The sequence below is a fragment of the Lepus europaeus genome, chromosome 10 (genome assembly GCF_033115175.1).
Source record: "Lepus europaeus isolate LE1 chromosome 10, mLepTim1.pri, whole genome shotgun sequence".
NCBI lineage: Eukaryota > Metazoa > Chordata > Mammalia > Lagomorpha > Leporidae > Lepus > Lepus europaeus.
In genome coordinates this window covers 19,537,580-19,555,511 of record NC_084836.1, presented here as the reverse complement: position 1 = coordinate 19,555,511, position 17,932 = coordinate 19,537,580, and the positions used below count along the sequence as shown (strand labels likewise).

The window sequence follows — 17,932 nt, the reverse complement described above, 5'->3', positions numbered from 1 at the left end:
GAATATGGAAGGTTTTTCCATTTACTGTTTCTTCTTCTATTTCTTTCTTTAATATTTTATAATTTTCATCATAGAGGTCTTGACATCCTTAGTTAAATTTACTCCAAGATATTTAATTTTTGTAGCTATTGTGAATGGCATTGATCTTAGAAGTTCTTTCTCAGCCATGGCATTGTCTGTGTATAGAAAGTATTTTGATTTTTGTGTGTTAATTTTATATCCTGCCACTTTACCAAACTCTTTTATGAGTTCCAATAGTCTCTTAGTAGAATCTTTTGAGTTCCCTATATACAGAATCATGTCATCTGCAAATAAGGATATTTTTACTTCCTCCTTTACAATTCGTATTGCTTTGATTTCTTCTTCTTCCCAATGGCTCTGGCTAAATTTCCAGGACTATATTGAATAGCAGTGGTGACAGTGGGCATCCTTGTTTGATTCCAAATCTTAGTGGGAGTGCATCCAACTTTTCCCTATTCAATAGGATACTGGCCATGGGTTTGTCATAAATTGCCTTGATTGCCTTGAAGAATATCCCTTCTATATCCAATTTGCTTAAGGTTTTCATCATGAAAGGGTGTTGTATTTTATCAAACGCTTTCTCTGCATCTATTGAGATAATAATATGCTTTTTGTTCTTCAGTTTGTTAATGTGATGTACCACCTTTATTGATTTGTGAATGTTGAACCATCCCTGCATACCAGGGATACATCCCACTTGGTCCAGGTGAAGGATCTTTCTGATGTGCTGTTGGATTTGATTGGCTAGTATTTTGTTGAGGATCTATGCATATGTATTCATCAAGGAGATTGGTCTGTAGTTCTCTTTCTCTGTTGTATCTTTTTCTGGTTTAGTAATTAAGGTGATACAGAATTCATAGAAGGAGTTTGGGAGGTATCCCTCCCTTTCAATTATTTTGAATAGCTTGAGAAGAATTGGAGTTAGTTCTTAAATGTCTGGTAGAATTCAGAAGCGAAGCCATCTGATCCTGGGTTTTTCTTTGTTGGGAGGGTCTTTATTACTGATCCATTATTGTTATTGTCTTCATTTGTTTCCATAATTTTTTTATTTCTTTTTTGATTTCTTCAATGACTCACTGTTTATTCAGGAGGATGTTTTTCAGTCTCCAAGGGTTTGCATATGTTCTAGAGATTCTTGAGTTGTTGATTTCCATCTACATTCCATTGTGGTCAGAGAAGATGCATGGTATGGTTTTGATTTTTTTGAATTTGCTTAAACTTGCTTTATGTCCTAACATGTGATCTCTCCTAGAGAAAGTTCCACACACTGGTGAGAAGAATGCATATTCTGCAACTGTAGGATGAAAAGTTCTGCAGATCTCTTTTAGGTCAATTTGGTCTATAGTTTTGATGAACTCTGTTGTTTCCTTGCTGATTTTCTGTCTGGTTGATAAGTCCATTGCTGAAAATGAGGTATTGAATTCCCCCATTACTATTGTGCTTGAGTCAATGTCTCCCTTTAGATCCATTAACATTTCTTTAAATAGCCAGGTGCCCTGTGATTGGGTGCATATACGTTTATTAAAGTCATATCTTCCTGTTGAATTAATCCCTTAGTCATCACATAGTGTCCTTTTTTGTCTCTTTTAACAGTTTTTGTGTTAAAGTCTATTTTGTCTGATATTATGATGACTACACAGTTCTTTTTTGTTTCGATTAGCGTGGAATATCTTCTTCTATCCCTTCATTTTCAGACTGCTTGTATCTATGTTGGTGAGATGTTTTTCTTGTAGGCTGCTAGTAGATGGGTTTTGTTTTTTAATCCATTCACCCAGTCTGTATCTTTTAACTGGAGAGTTGAAGCCGTTTATGTTGAAGGAACTATTGATAAGTAATGACTTGGCCCTGCCATTTTTTATATATTGTTTACTTTGGATTTCCTTTGTACTTTTACTGGGTGATTTTCTGCCTTCACATTCTTTCATAGTGATGACCATGTTACAATCATGATTTCTGAGAATGCTGTATGCACAAACTAAACACTAATAGTTCAAAACCACTTTATGACATGTACATAAGTCTAAAATATTGTGACAAAGAAAGCCCAACTTCCATGTTTGAAATACCTTGTAACTCTTTTTTAATGTGTCATTTTAGAAGTAATGGATCTGTTGATATCTGGCATATGACATGAGCTTGAACACTTTCTGAAAAACAAGCTTCCATTTTCTGAAAACTACAAAATTTTGCAAACCCATTTCAATATCTTACCTTGGAAATCAGTTGAGAAAGATATTCTGATTTCACATCCAACCTGACATTCCTGTGGAAATGTGAGAGCCTCTATTCTATTGCCTAACATTTAATATCAAAGTCTAAGAGTTTCAGGAGGAAATGACCTTTTCTGTTATAGAAATATTAGCTACCGTATTGGCTAATGGCAATCAAGAGCCAAAAGGAATACAGAACATTCTGAATGAAATAAAACAAGATTTTCCACATTCAATTTGGTGGTTTTAGGATACACATTGCATAGGCCAACTATAGGCTGTACAGAAAAATACCAACTCAGAACCCCCTTTTTTACATTTATGTGAAACAGGTTAGTTATTTGGCCCTTCATTATCAAACCATTTCAGAACAACAGGATACTCTTTAAAAGTTTGAAACATTATTATTACTAAATCATTAAATACCTTCAAAACTAAGGTCATAAAAATGTCTAACCTTTTATTTTTTTAGAATTTTTCATTGATATATAAGCTATCACTAAAATGTTGAAGTCTATGTGCCCTTTGTATAATCTTTTTACACAAGGTTAAGCAATTTTGCAGAAAAATGATTGACTCCATGCCCTCTCCTCTCAGCCTGCCCTACCAAGAAGAAAGCTGGGAGAAATCAAAAATAGCCACTGGTTGTTTCTAATTCTTGGTATCATTCCCCTCTTCTGGTAACTAGAATTTCTTGATTAAATAGTCTAAATTACTATCAGTCTAAATATCATGCTCTGTCTTGCTCTTCCCTAGCCAGGGATAGAACCATGGCGCTAGACAAGCCAACTGGGGGGGCTATCTTCCATAGAATCTGAATCTTGGGTTAAAAAGAGGAAAAATATTGAAAACAGTTGAAGTTGATTCACTGAAATTTAGTCCTGTAAATAATATATTGACCCTGCCTAATTTCTGAAAAAGCTCTCTGCAAACCTTGCTGCCTCCTTTCAGGAGAGCAGAAAAGAGCCACCAAGGTAAAATGTTTTTTACTTTCTCTTTGCCAGTGATTTCAGATTGCCTGTATCATAGTAGGGCTTCTTCAGGGGAAAATAAGTTGCTGCAGGTCAAAATGAGACCCTACCCACATTGAACATGAAGAACAGAAGCAATATTTAAAAATGTAATGAAATGTCTCCTTTTTCTGTTGCTCTTTCTTGATCTGAAAACTGAACAACTGTTTAAGAACTGATATATCATGTGCTATTACTGTTATTTGAGGCATCAATCAAAACGTTTCCAGTCAATTCTCCAGAAATAATATATACTACTATGCAACATACATTACACAGTACACACACATACACACATAATGAGACCTTTCAAAGTTCATGGAAAATGAAATTAAAAGTTTTCAGTGTGCAAAACTATGTTGAAATTCACACAGGTTTTTTTCCAAGATTTTATTTATTTATTTGAAAGGCAGAGTTACAGAGAGAGAGAGAGAGAGATCCTCCAACAGCTGGATTAGTCCCAAAATTATTGCAATGGCCAGGGCTAGGCCAGACCAAAACCAGGAGCCAGGAACTTCCTCTGGGTCTCCCACATGTGTGCAGAGGCCCAAGAACTTGGGCCATCCTCTGCTGCTTTCCCAGGTGAACCAGCAGGGAGCTGAAGTAGAAGTGGAGCAACCGGGATATGAACTGACACCCATACGGGATGCTAGTACTGTGGATGTAGCTTTACCATCTATATCATAATGCCAGGTCCCATAGTTTCTTCATAATATACATTTTTCATGAACTTTTTTGGAGGTTCTCTCATCTGCATGGATTTCTAATTTTTTTTTGGAGAGTTAGTGAGAGAGAGAGAGGGACAGAGAGAAAGGTCTTCCTTTGCCGTTGGTTCACCCTCCAATGGCCGCCGCGGCTGGCGCACCACGCTGATCCAAAGCCAGGAGCCAGGTGCTTCTCCTGGTCTCCCATGCGGGTGCAGGGCACAAGGACTTGGGCCATCCTCCACTGCCTTCCCGGGCCACAGCAGAGAGCTGGACTGGAAGAGGAGCAACCGGGACAGAATCCGGTGCCCCAACTGGGACTAGAACCCGGAGTGCCGGCACCGCAGGCAGAGGATTAACCTAGTGAGCCGTGGTGCCAGCCAGATTTCTAATTTTTGCACCAAAATATACTTATCTTTTAATTCTACATTCCTCAAACTTTTTAAAGTACTCATATATTAATTATATAACACAGCCAGGGTAATAACTGAAGAGAAATTCTCAAGACTGCTTGAAATGGAATTGTCAAAACAGAATACTAGGGGCTGACGCCATGGCTTATTTGGTTAATCCTCCGCCTACGGCACCAGCACCCCATATGGGCGCTGGGTTCTAGTCCCGATTACCCCTCTTCCAGTCTAGCTCTCTGCTGTGGCCCGGGAGGGCAGTGGAAGATGGCCCAAGTGTTTGGGTCCTGCACCCGCATGGGAGACCAGGAGGAAGCACCTGGCTCCTGGCTTCGGATTGGCGCAGCGCCGGCCGTAGCGGCCATTTGTGGGGGTGAACCAACAGAAGTAAGACCTTTCTCTCTGTCTCTGTCTCTCTCTCTCTCACTGTCTATAACTCTACCTAATAAAAAAATGGTATAGCTATATATTAGAGGTAAAAGGTTTCTATATTTGATGAAAATAGCATACAAAAAAAAAAAAGAATACTGTCTTCTAGCACTGGACTCTTAAGAAGCTTTCTTTTATTATCCTTCCACCATATCTTCCCTTCTCTCCTCACTCTACCTTTTAACCTACCCCAGACTGTCATACCTGCAAGAAAATACTCCTTCTCAGGAGGAAGTTTCATGGTAAGTACCACATGACTGGATTAACCCCTTATCCAAGTAGTGGAAACCTTCTACACATTCACATATCAGCTTCGATTTGTTGTACCACATCCTTAGTGTTGATTTGTTAACTAATGTAAACCTACTATTTCAATAAAGAGATCATTTTTACAGAAAGAACAAAATATGTGTTCTATGAACAAGAGGTAAATAACAACTTACTTCCAGAAGTTTAATCTTCTGCCATCATAAGCATCCTTCAAAATAGTGGTGAATCCACCCTGAATCACTGCAGCCTGTATAATCACAGATGCAAATCCAGCCACCATGATCCCAGCTTGAAAAACATCTGTCCAGATAACTGCTTTAAGACCACCCTTGAAGGAGAAAGTTCATTATGGCCAATGCTCATACATTAGTAAGCATCCACATGCTTATATACTATACTAGACAACAATGAAGAAAACATATATGCTGTCCAAGAAGTGCACTCAAAGGAGATTGTCAGGATGGCAGAACTTTCATAGAGAATCATTCAAGTGAAGCTTCCAATCATAAATAAAGGGGGCAAGAGTCGTGGTGCAGCTTGTTAAGCCACCACCCATGATGCTGGCATCCCATATGAGTGCCCATTCAAGTCCTGGCTGCCCCACTTCAGATCCAGCTCCCTGCTAATGCACCAGGAAAGCAGTGGAGGATGGTCCAAATGCTCAGGCCCCTGCCACCCACTAAGGAGACCCGGATGAAGCTCCTGGCTCCTGGCTTGAACCTGGCCCAGGCTTGGCTGTTGCAGTCATTTGGGAAGTAAACCAGCAGATGCAAGATTTCTCTCTATCTCTAACTCTCTAACTCTACCTTTCAAATAAATAAAGAAATTTTTTTTTAAATTAAGCCAAGATGGAAAACTCTTCTAGTAGCTAAAACAACTTGGGCAAAAGCATAAAGAAGTCCAACAACATGGAATATTAAATATGATCAGACATGTTTGCATGAAGTGGAGTAGTACGGGGATATTTTGGGGATGAAAATTCATATTCACATCCCAAAAGTCAATATCATGGATTTTTTTTTTTTGACAGGCAGAGTTAGACGGTGAGAGAGAGAGACAGAGAGAAAGGTCTTCCTTTCATTGGTTGACCCCCCAAATGGCCACTGTGGCCGGCGCGCTGTGCTGATCCAAAGCCAGGAGCCAGGTGCTTTCTCCTGGTCTTCCATGTGGGTGCAGGGCCCAAGCACTTGGGCCATCCTCCACTGCCCTCTCAGACCACAGCAGAGATCTGGACTGGAAGAGGAGCAACCGGGACAGAATCCGGCGCCCCAACCAGGACTAGAACCTGGGGTGTCGGCGCCGCAGGCAGAGGATTAGCCAAGTGAGCCGCGGCGCCAGCCAATATCATGGATTTTATTCTTTTAGCAAAGCTGATATTTAATCAGTAAGCACCTAGAAGGTAACATTGGTTGGTTTTGTTGGGTTTTTTGTTTGTTTTTTTTTTTTTAACAGCCAGAGTGGACAGTGAGAGAGAGAGACAGAGAGAAAGGTCTTCCTTTGCCGTTGGTTCACCCTCCGATGGCCGCCGCGGACGGCGCACCGCACTGATCCAATGGCAGGAGCCAGGTGCCTATCCTGATCTCCCATGGGATGCAGGGCCCAAGCATTTGGGCCATCCTCCACTGCACTCCCTGGCCACAGCAGAGAGCTGGCCTGGAAGAGGAGCAACCAGGACAGAATCCGGTGCCCCAACTGGGACTAGAACCTGGTGTTCTGGCACCGCAAGGTGGAGGATTAGCCTAGTGAGCCGCGGCTCCGGCCATCATTGGTTGTTAATATACTTAACATTTTTTGTACTAGACACAAACATCCCAAGTGTTCCCATTCTGGCTCCTGTGACCTCTCTGGACTGAAACAGCCCCTGCCTGAGGACCCCATCTTCTACAAGATCCAGTAACTAAAGGTTTGAGATCCAAAATATCAGGGATCCTATAAGATTTGCATCACTACCAAGGACTAGCATCCATGCAAATATCAGCTCTGTGCCCTACTGGTTGCTATATGTTTTGTCACCTCTGCCTTTAAGCAGTGGAAAATTATCGCATGCTTCTAAGCTGAGACTAATATGAATGAGGCTGTAATAATCTATCAATAATAAGGGTGAATCAGGGGGGGCCAGCGCTGTGGCATAATAGGCTGAGCTTCCACCAGTGGTGCTGCCATCCTATACAGGCACCAGTTCCAGTCCCAGCTGCCCCTCTTCTGATCTAGCCTTCTGCTTATGGCCTGGAAAAGCAGTAGAAGATAGACAAAGTGCTTGGGCCCCTGCACCCACGTGAGAGACCTGAGAGAAGCTTCTGGCCCCTGACTTTGGATTGGCTCAGCTTTGGGGAATGGAAGACCTATTTCTCTGTCATTCCCTCTGTCTGTAACTTTACCTCTCAAGTAAATAAAATCTTAAAAAAAAAAAAATCCGGTTAGGGTGAGTCAGGATACAGGACTAAGGACCACTACAAAGAAAAAAACATCAATTTCAATCCATATTCTACAAAGGATCAGAATCTACCTTAGACCAAATATTTTGTCCAAAAAGCTAATATTGTGGCAGCTCAGGAGTAGGAGAGTAGCTGTGAAGAACCAAGTCTGTAGCACATAACTAATGGGAGCCGCAACCTTGCAAAGCAATTGAGGGGAATAAAAGGGGAAATAACGAACTTGACATACCAGAGTGCAGTAGAATGTGCAGACCATCCCTGTTGCTACAACTGCACCCCACAGATCAAATCCCGTAACTGTAGAAGGAGAATGCATAATGAAAATATGTCTCAAAAATTAGTGAGAGGTGAATGTCTACCATTTATTGGGCACCCACCTCTATCTATACTCACCTGTCTAAACTTAGAGCTCAAGTGGAGTTTAAAACTGTATTTGATAAGTTACATGGACATGATTGTAGTTTCTCCCCTCAAACACCATGCACAAATCCAACATGGGCTAAATTAAATTTATGCTATAACTAAGCTAAAAAATTACTTAATACTGTGAGGTAGTTGTTCAGACTAAATGGAGTCAAAAGATACTTGCCATCTTCCCCATCAGATGTGGTTCAGTTAACACTGTATGTTACCAGCCCTTGAAAGCTATATTACTAAGATGATGTAGGAAGATGAGGATTAAATAAAGAAAAGTCAATATAATTTGTTTGTAATCAATTACCTAAGGAGCAGAATGTATGTGATTTTTTTAAAAATGGAAGGATAAACAGACAAAATTAGTAGATAAAGAAAACAAGATAGAGGAGACTAGGATATGTTAGACTTCTCTAGAAAGATTTCAATTTATAGATTTGACATTTGAACCATAGATATATTCCACATAACTACAAAAATCAAATTTTAAATGAAATTTCCTTAAATCAAAATCAAAATGAAATAAATTGAACTTAGATGTACATCAAGTTTGTGACCTAATCACACAGAGACAAATGTCACCAGATTTGAAAACACAATACTGTAACCTGCATCCCTGCTGGGAAACACCTAAGAAGAAAATAACTACAAAGAAGAAAATGCTTAACTATTTTGGCCACCATATTATTAGTTAAAATATTGAAATCAGTATTCTAAAACTATGACCTCTATAGTTCTCAACTTTACACACTTTGCCCAGCCCCAGCTGTTGTGGCCATCTGGGGAGTGAACCAGTGGAAGGAATATCCTCTTTGTGTCTTTCCCTCTTTCTGTGTAACTCTTCCTTTCAAATAAATAAAAATAAATATTTTTTTAAAAATTGATATAAAGTGTTGGCAAGGATGTGGAATGATTGGAATTTTTATATATTGTGGAGTGGGCGCTAAAAATGGTACAAAGACTTGGAAAATCTGTTGGCAATTTTTGTTAAGTGTCATGCATACAACTACTCTGAGCTGGACCAGGATAGGTGTATGTTAAAGTTTATACTTACATGCACTTATTATATTTTTAATATAATTGAAAATAGATATCAAAAAGCAAACAAAACCACAGAACCTGTATAAGAATGTTCTTAGCAGTCTTAATTCATAATAGCCCCAAACAGGAAAGAACCAGCTCAACTCACGATAGCTACAGCATCAACCCAGATGTCCATCAACTGACGAGTGGATAAAGAAATTGTGGTGTATGTACACAATGGAATAGCACTCAGCCATAAACGAGAATAAAATCCTGTCTTTGGCAATGAAATGGATGCAACTGCAGACCATTATGCTTAGTGAAATAAGCCAGTCCCAAACAGACAAATAAAATATGTTTTCTCTGATTTGTGGTAACAGAGAAAGTACAAAAAATTGTAATGTATATGGGTGAAACTGACATTTTGAGATTTGATTATTGTTTATAGCTCTTGTCTATACTCTTGAGAAATGGTGGTATTTCTACTTACTACTTGTTGAATTCTTTATTTAGTAAAGAGCTAAGTGTGTGATTATAAAGTAAATTGAAAGTATGTCATTGTAAAAATTAAAAATAAGAAGGAGGAGGGAGTGTGCAAGAGAGGGAGGATATGGTGGGAAGCATCATTATGCTCTTAAAACTGTATATGTGAAACAAAGAAGATGAAATAAAATGAAGAAGAAAATGGTAAAAAAAATTTGGTAAATGCATACCATGAAATACTATGAGCAATAAAAAGGAACACACGACTGTACATGTGACAACCTGAATGACTCTCAAAAATATGTTGTTGACCAAGTGAAATTAGATACTAAATGGCTCTATATGATTCCATTCATATAAAACCAAAGAACTGGAAAAAATTATTTCTGCTGACAAAAATCAGAAAGTGGTTGCTAGAGATAATAGGGGAGTTTATTAGAAAGAAGCACGGAGCTGGCATTGTGGTATATCAGGTAAAGCTGCTGCCTGCAACGCCAGCATCCCAAGTGGGAATTGGTTCGTGCCCCACTGCTCCACGTACAATTCAGCTCCCTGCTGATGAGCCTGGGAAAGCAGCAGAGGATGGCCCAAGTGGTTGGTCCCCTGAACCCACGTGGGAGACCCAGAAGAAGCTCCTGGTTCCTGGCTCCAGTCTGTCCCAGCTATGGCCATTGCAGCCATTTGGGGACTGAACCAGAGGATGAAAGATTTCTCTCTCTCCTTTTTCTTTAACTTTGCCTTTCAAATAAATAAAATAAATCTTAAAAAAAAAAAATAAGAAAAAGGAACAGAATGCTTGATTTCTTAACAGATTGAAGCCAGTGTTTTGATTACTCCCAGAACTGTACTTTAAAACTCTAACACCTTTAATTACACTTAAACCCAATAGGTAACTTATGAAGTTTATAGCTTAGTTCTTGAGAAATGAAATGACTCATTCCTGATGTTCGTAACATTGACAATGAAGCAAGTCTTGAATTCAGAGTTCAAGAGCACATTATACAATGGAGCTCTTCTTTGTAATAATACTGTTATAGTTTGTACTCTTGGGTGTTAATTACCATCATATCTATCATAAAATCAAGAAATCAGAGTATAGAATTAGCGGGTTTTCTCCATCTTATGTTAACTCCAGGAACTGCACCACATTCTTTCCATCACAGAGTCCACTTGTCCAGTCTACAAGGAAGTTGTAGAGATAAACTCACTTCCGACTGATAAGACTTCAAAGGAGTTAGGACTTCCCCAAAGCCATTTGAAGATATTACTAACACAAACCTTTGCCTCAATAAAGTATCCCTGTTACACTGCTCTTAAATGCCCAAATCTGAGGAGTATAGGTGATTTATTGATCAACATAATCTTCATAAGAAAGAGCGAGAGAGAGGAAGAAAGGAGGGATGGAAGGAAGGAGGAAGGGAGCAAGAGAAGTACCATTATATTCTTGAATTGTACCTGTGAATTACATGGACTCTGTTCTCTTTGTATTAACACATTAACATGAGAATTGACAAGAATTGTGTTGTAGTAATTATGCATTTGCTGTGACCCTGAGAATATAATATATTAATAAGTTCCTTAAAAATTAAAATTAAGAAAACCATAATCCTCATAAATATATTTCTAAGGACATCACAGTCATCAGTCCTTGTGTCATGAGGAGCAGTCTGATATATCATATCGCATGGCCCTTTTTCCCTTCCGTTTTAGACCATATTAAAAGTAGGATAAGAAAAGCTTCTCTCTCTGCCAGACTTTACAATAGATCTGATCAGAATTGCATAGGACAGAGTGTAGTCATTCCTGATTTAGATGACAGGGGGCATTATTCCGAAGGCCTGGAGAGTGGCTGTTGGACACCACCTAATGAGGTCACTCCTACTAATCTACAGATGTTTCTTCCAGAAACTCGAAGAAGCAGGTGTAGCCACTGAACCCACTCTGCCCTCCTTGTAAAGCTGAGGTAGGCTACTGGAAGCATTTTTTCCCACCTCCCAAGGACAGAATAAAACTCACTGAAAATCGTCCCCCAAATGTAAGTTAGATTATTAGCAACTCTAAAATGTACCTTGATTTAAAGCCAGGGCAGGGGCATAAATAACAATTCCAGTATACAGAATCTAGAGGGGAAAAGAAAGTCAGATGAATTATATGAACTATGTATTTGAATTATAAAATATTGATTTTTTTCTATAAATTCAATTCTGAATTAAAGCAACGACTTTAATAAACTTAAATTTTGATCTTTTGTAACTTGAAAATGTTATGTAATAAGGTTGACTGTTCTGCTTATGGTTTGGTCATAGGCTACAAAAATCCCCCATGATCAATTTTGTATAAAGATACAGACTTTTCATGTGGTACTTTGTGTAAATGGTCACTGATTCACCAAGTCAAGCTTGAAATCAATTTTTCTAATCTAAAACAATCAAAAAAAAAATAAAAGAAAGAAAGAGGGGCAGGCATTGTGGCTCAGCAGGTTGAGTTGAAGTTTGGGATATACACATCCCATACATGAGTGCCTCTTTCAAGTCCTGCCTCCTCCAGCGTCCTGGATGATGATAGCCCAAGTCCCCACCACCCACATGGGAAACCCAAACGGAGTTCCTGGATCTTAGCCTTATCCTGGTCCAGTTCTGACAACTATGGGTACTTGAGGAGTGAACCAACAGATGCAAGTTCTCTTTGTTTCTCTGTCTCTCCCCCTACCATCACTTTGCTTTTCAAATAAATAAATACATTTTAATTTTTTTTTAATTTTTTTTTTAAATTTTTTTGACAGGCAGAGTGGACAGTGAGAGAGAGACAGAGAGAAAGGTCTTCCTTTGCCGTTGGTTCACCCTCCAATGGCCGCCACAGTAGCGCGCTGCGGCCGGCGCACCGCGCTGATCCAATGGCAGGAGCCAGGTGCTTATCCTGGTCTCCCATGGGGTGCAGAGCCCAAACACTTGGGCCATCCTCCACCGCACTCCCTGGCCACAGCAGAGAGCTGGCCTGGAAGAGGGGCAACCGGGACAGGATCGGTGCCCCGACCGGGACTAGAACCTGGTGTGCCGGCGCCGCAAGGCGGAGGATTAGCCTGTTGAGCCACGGCGCCGGCCAAATAAATACATTTTAAAAGAATATAAATTTAAAATAGAACTGCCCTTCAATCATATCTTCAAACTAATCACTGTGTAATCGAGAAACCGTAATTTTCTGAAGTGTTTTTTAAAAGTTTGCATGACCATCATTTAAACAAACGTATAAATTTGCACTAGAAACCTAAAATCCAGGGGTCAGCGCCATGGCTCACTTGGTTAATCCTCCTCCTGTGGTGCCGGCATCCCATATGGATGCCAGTTCTAGTCCCAATTGTTCCTCTTCCAGTCCAGCTCTCTGTGTGGCCCGGGAGTGCAGTGGAGGATGGCCCAAGTGCTTGGGCCCTGCACCCCATGGGAGACCAGGAGGAAGCACCTGGCTCCTAGCTTCGGATTGGTGCGGTGCAGTGCTGGCCGCAGCGGCCATTTGGGGAGTGAACCAATGGAAGGAAGACTTTTCTCTCTGTCTCTCTCTCACTGTCTATAACTCTACCTGTCAAATAAATTTTTTAAAAAAAGACACTGTTCTCAAATAAGGTCACAGTTACAAGAACTAGAGATCATGCTTAAAAAAAAAAAAAAACTAAAATCCAAAAAAATTATATTCCACCATTTTTTCACTTATTTTTCATCTATGCATTTGATAACCATTTGTTGATCTGGAGTATAACAGATAACAGTAAGATAAGTGCAGACTTTTTCTCAAAATATCATTTCCATTAAACTTTATCAGTCAAATATATCACATAGGAACTAACTAATTCTATGATTTCTCTGTAAAAACATATTGTGCAAAAACTACATCGTGTACTATTTGCATGTTTGATTATATTACATGTTTAGATCTATGGACGCACCATAAATACTTCAAATGGAAAGTGCTAAATTCCCCTTCCTGCAAAACCAAGCTACCTTTTTAGTCATTATTTTGTCATTAGTATACAGTCATTTTTCAATCATTATTCTGTCTGAGTTGAAGCTTTCAAAACATGACCACAGGTCATCCTCCTAACTCCTCATTAGATTTTCATACCTGTTATTCAACATGTTCAAAAATACTGTGACGAATTCAACTTGTTTTCTTTTTTGTAAGAATTCCTATTATCAGCTACTAAAGTCCCCACAATTATTGTCTCCCTGAAATACCTTTAATGTCTACTACCCTGGTCAAGATCAGAGAAAATGGTATAAGGGAAAAGTCTATTTTCTTTTTTTTAAAAGATTTATTTTATTTATTTGAAAGAGTTACAGAGAGAGGTAGAGACAGAGAAAGAGTTCTTCCATCTAATGGTTCACTCCCCAGTTGGCGGCAACGGCCGGAGCTGTGCCAATCGGAAGCCAGGAGCCAGGAGTTTCCTCCGGGTCCCCCACATGGGTGCAGGGGCCCAAGGACTTGGGCCATCTTCTACTGCTATCCCAGGCCATAGCAGAGAGCTGGATTGGAAGGAGAGCAGCCAGGAGGACTAGGCCAGTGCCCATATGGGATGCTGGCACTTCAGACCAGGGCTTTAACCCACTGTGCCACAGCGCCAGCCCCGGGAAAAGTATATTTTCTTAACACAACATATCTGTTTTTTGATCAATATAATATTTAGTTCTTACTTCAATCGTTTTCCCGGGGAACAAAGCATTGCTGAAACACTGTTTAATTATCTTAAACATTAATGCTATTTAGTGACAAGTGTATTTCCTTTTTTGCTTTCTCATATTTTCAGTCTCTTTGTTGTCTCTCATGTGTTTCCCAATTAAGGAGAACCCAGATGACATGGTTAAAAGTATTTCAGATAGCCAGCACCGCAGCTCAATAGGTTAATCCTCCGCCTTGTGGCGCCAGCACACCGGGTTCTAGTCCCGGTCAGGGCGCCAGATTCTGTCCCGGTTGCCCCTCTTCCAGGCCAGCTCTCTGCTGTGGCCAGGGAGTGCGGTGGAGGATGGCCCAAGTGCTTGGGTCCTGCACCCCATGGGAGACCAGGAGGAAGCACCTGACTCCTGGCTTCGGATCAGCGCGGTGTGCCGGCCGCAGTGCGCCGGCCACAGCGTGCAGGCCACAGCATGCCAGCCGCAGTGGCCATTGGAGGGTGAACCAACGGCAAAGGAAGACCTTTCTCTCTCTCTCTCTGTCTCTCACTGTCCGCTCTGCCTGTCAAAAAAAATTTTTTTTCAGATAATAGAGGATAAACTAATAGTGAGTTACTTACTGTTTGAACAATGAAGAGGACTGTTCCACAGAGACGAACACATTTGTTGAATCGAAGTTCTAAATACTGTTGCCAAAAGGGTAAAAATAGTTATTATGTGAATCCTCTGGACACTTTTTATAACCAGCATCTTAAGAAGTAAAGGATTAGAGATTTAAAGCAGTTTTGTAACTGATTTGTATTATGTATTTGTATTTTACTATTATTTTATTTGCATACAGCAAAATTGACTCATTTTGGAGTACAGTTCAATGGACTATGCCACACATATAAATTTGTGTAACCCCCATGACAATCAAGACACAAAACAGTGCAAGTGCCTCAGAAAACTCTCTCATGCTTCTCCTTGGTGGTCAAGCCCTCCTTCCATCCCCAAACCTTAGTAATCTCTGATCTCTTCTCCATTCCTACCTGTGCCTTTTACAGATTGTCACATAAAAGGAATTATATTCTGCATTTTTAGAGTGAGCAATCTGTTGTTACCACCTGAATCCTCTTGGTTCAGTTAGGGAATCAACGTTTTCAAGATGTAGGTAAGTTTGATGGAATTGTCAGAGCCCTGACTTCTAACCCAGGAGGAAAGGAAGACATATGTCCATACGTCAGCCAATCAGCTTCTGCCAATGGATATTTGGAACTCAGAGGCAAGATATGAAGACAGAAAATGACCCCAGCAGATGGATTCTGATGGGGATGATGCAGAAGACATTGTCCTGCATTCTGTCCTTTCCAAGGCCTGCTTAGTCAGCTTTTGACTCTATTCTATGAGCAACCCTCACGTCCTTCCAACATATATTTTTTAATTAAAATCACCCAAATCAGTTTATTCATAGATAATGACCCTGCCAATTCTTTCTAATGTCCTGAAAATCTGTTGTACCTTAAAATAATGACCTGCTTATGTCCTATTTATCATCATATATTTCAGAGTTAGAATTTCAGAGCTGGAATCCAAGACATCCTTTAACTGACCACATGTAGAGAATAGTTTAAGGCTAACAATAGTCTTTTCATACAGCAGAGAAGAAGGAAGAAGAAAAAACTGGCATTAAGTAATAGAGGGAAAGACATCTGATATTTTTGTTGCACAGTCAAAGCCAATGTGTTTGGAGTATTTACTGTGCTCATTGTCATCCCAACAACTCTATATTCAAGCCCATGTTAGAGGTGAGGACACAGAGACTCACAGAAGACCTTCAGGTTGCAACCTAAGTACTAACAGGGTCACAACACAAATGTAAAGCCACTGATGCTAAAATCTGTGCACATAACTACATTAATGAGTAAACAATCTGAACCATGTGCTTAGACTGAATAAGTGAGTAGGTAGCAATGACACATAGTTGGACCTGCAAAAATAACTAATGAGTGACAAGAACACAGAGCATTGCAGAGCACTGGGAGAAGAGTTCCAGTCCTTGACCCAGCCCCACTCCAGATTCCATGAGCTTGAGGCAATCACTCTCCAAATCTAAGGTTTTTTCCTTTGAAAATGAAGACCATAGTAATAATTTTCCCCCTCTTAATTCCAGGGTTTTGGAGACTATTCAATGACATAAAACAGATGGGTAAATGTTGTAAACTTTTGAGTCAAAAGCAAGTTATTAGTGGTATCTAAATCCATGGGCCTTGAGAAACTTGAATCTCAGTGAATGATATGTGTCAATATCATTCAAGGATATTTTGGAAGGCTTTTTAGAAGACTGGAGAAATGTCAGAACCTGGAAGCAGAGAAGTGTTATTTCTTTAGAATTCTTTTAGTAAATCTCTATTACACATGAATGCCCATGAGTAGACAGAGAAGTCTGCCTTTTCTAGGTACACATACCCAAATCACTAGAGGCTAAAGAACTCTTAAAAGAAAAATGTGACAAAGGTAAGAATGTAGTCAGTTAGACCAACAGTGTGTATATACAAACACACACACACACATACATGAGTGAACTCTAGAAAGTTCATAGAAAATTCAAACTATCCTTCAATTTAATTTTTCCATGAATTTCTTGACTCCCCTTTATATATATGCAATTTCCCCCCATGATCAGCTGATCTGGAAAAAACTTAGGAGCTTAAGATAATTCAAGACCAAGTGAAGAAATCTATCATTGTCTCACGCATCAGCAGTTAGAAGGCTGTTGAATAACTTTGAGGCCTAACCAGAAGCCCAAGTAACTATATAGTAGGCTTAGAACTAAAACTAAACTAGGATTTGCAGACAAAACTGCAGAATAAAAATAGGTGCCTATGGTCAACCAAGCTCTCCTATAACCCTCAGCACTTTGAATAGTTTAGGGGCACTAAGACCTGTATGGATTTAAATAAATGCCTGCATAAAATGTAAGGTCTGAGTAACTCAGTACAAACACACAGATTTAGCTGGATACAGAATAATCCTAGCCGGCGCTGTGGCTCACTAGGCTAATCTTCCACCTGCGGCGCCAGCACACCAGGTTCTAGTCCCGGTTGGGGCACCAGATTCTGTTCTGGTTGCCCCTCTTCCAGGCCAGCTCTCTGCTGTGGCCCGGGAGTGCAGTGGAGGATGGCCCAAGTCCTTGGGCCCTGCACCCGCATGGGAGACCAGGAGAAGCACCTGGCTCCTGGCTTCGGATCAGCGCTGTGCGCTGGCCGCAGCGTGCCGGCCACAGCGTGCCAACCTCAGTGGCCATTGGAGGGTGAACCAATGGCAAAGAAAGACCTTTCTCTCTGTCTCTCTCTCTCTCACTGTCCACTCTGCCTGTCAAAAAAAAAAAAAAAAGAATAATCCTAAAGACATGATGGATTAAATCCTTCTTGTTAGTCTGTGGGTCTGGAAATTGCTAAACACCTATCTGGCCTATATTTCAAAATCAGTGATAAATAGAAATAAGATGCTCATGAACAGCCAATTTTAGCAATATTAGTCAAAGAAATGTAAATAAGGAGTGATTGCATCTGTGAGCAAGAATGCCAAGGTACCCATCGCTCAGTGCTGAACTGCTTATTCTACATAGCAGCTCCACCTCTCAGTGTAAAACATGAAAGAAAATATGCCACAAGAAAGTCTTTGCCACAGTCAGTTGATAGCGACATGGTATGGTGCTCCAACTGCCTGGTACCCCAACTTGTGGCCACCCACAGTAGCCCACAGCTTTACGTGTCCTGTATCAGTTCCTTCTCTCTACACTGGTATAAGATGAGGGTTTTGACAGATTCACCAGAGCATTGAGAGGCACGAAGTATGCTGCTAGGCCTGTGTCTACATTGCTTCA

General features: G+C 40.3%; 1 protein-coding gene across 1 annotated transcript in view; it reads right to left on the bottom strand.

Moving 5' to 3' along the window:
* The window catches only part of SLC5A8 (solute carrier family 5 member 8), a 56,160-nt gene that overhangs the window by 35,455 nt on the left and 2,773 nt on the right, over positions 1–17,932 (bottom strand). The window contains exons 2-5 of the mRNA XM_062201996.1: positions 14,685–14,750; positions 11,475–11,526; positions 7,716–7,783; positions 5,225–5,379 (exon numbers count right to left, since the gene is read on the bottom strand). Of these exons, the coding sequence (XP_062057980.1) occupies positions 5,225–5,379; positions 7,716–7,783; positions 11,475–11,526; positions 14,685–14,750 (341 nt within the window). The remainder of the gene's footprint in view (positions 1–5,224; positions 5,380–7,715; positions 7,784–11,474; positions 11,527–14,684; positions 14,751–17,932) is intronic.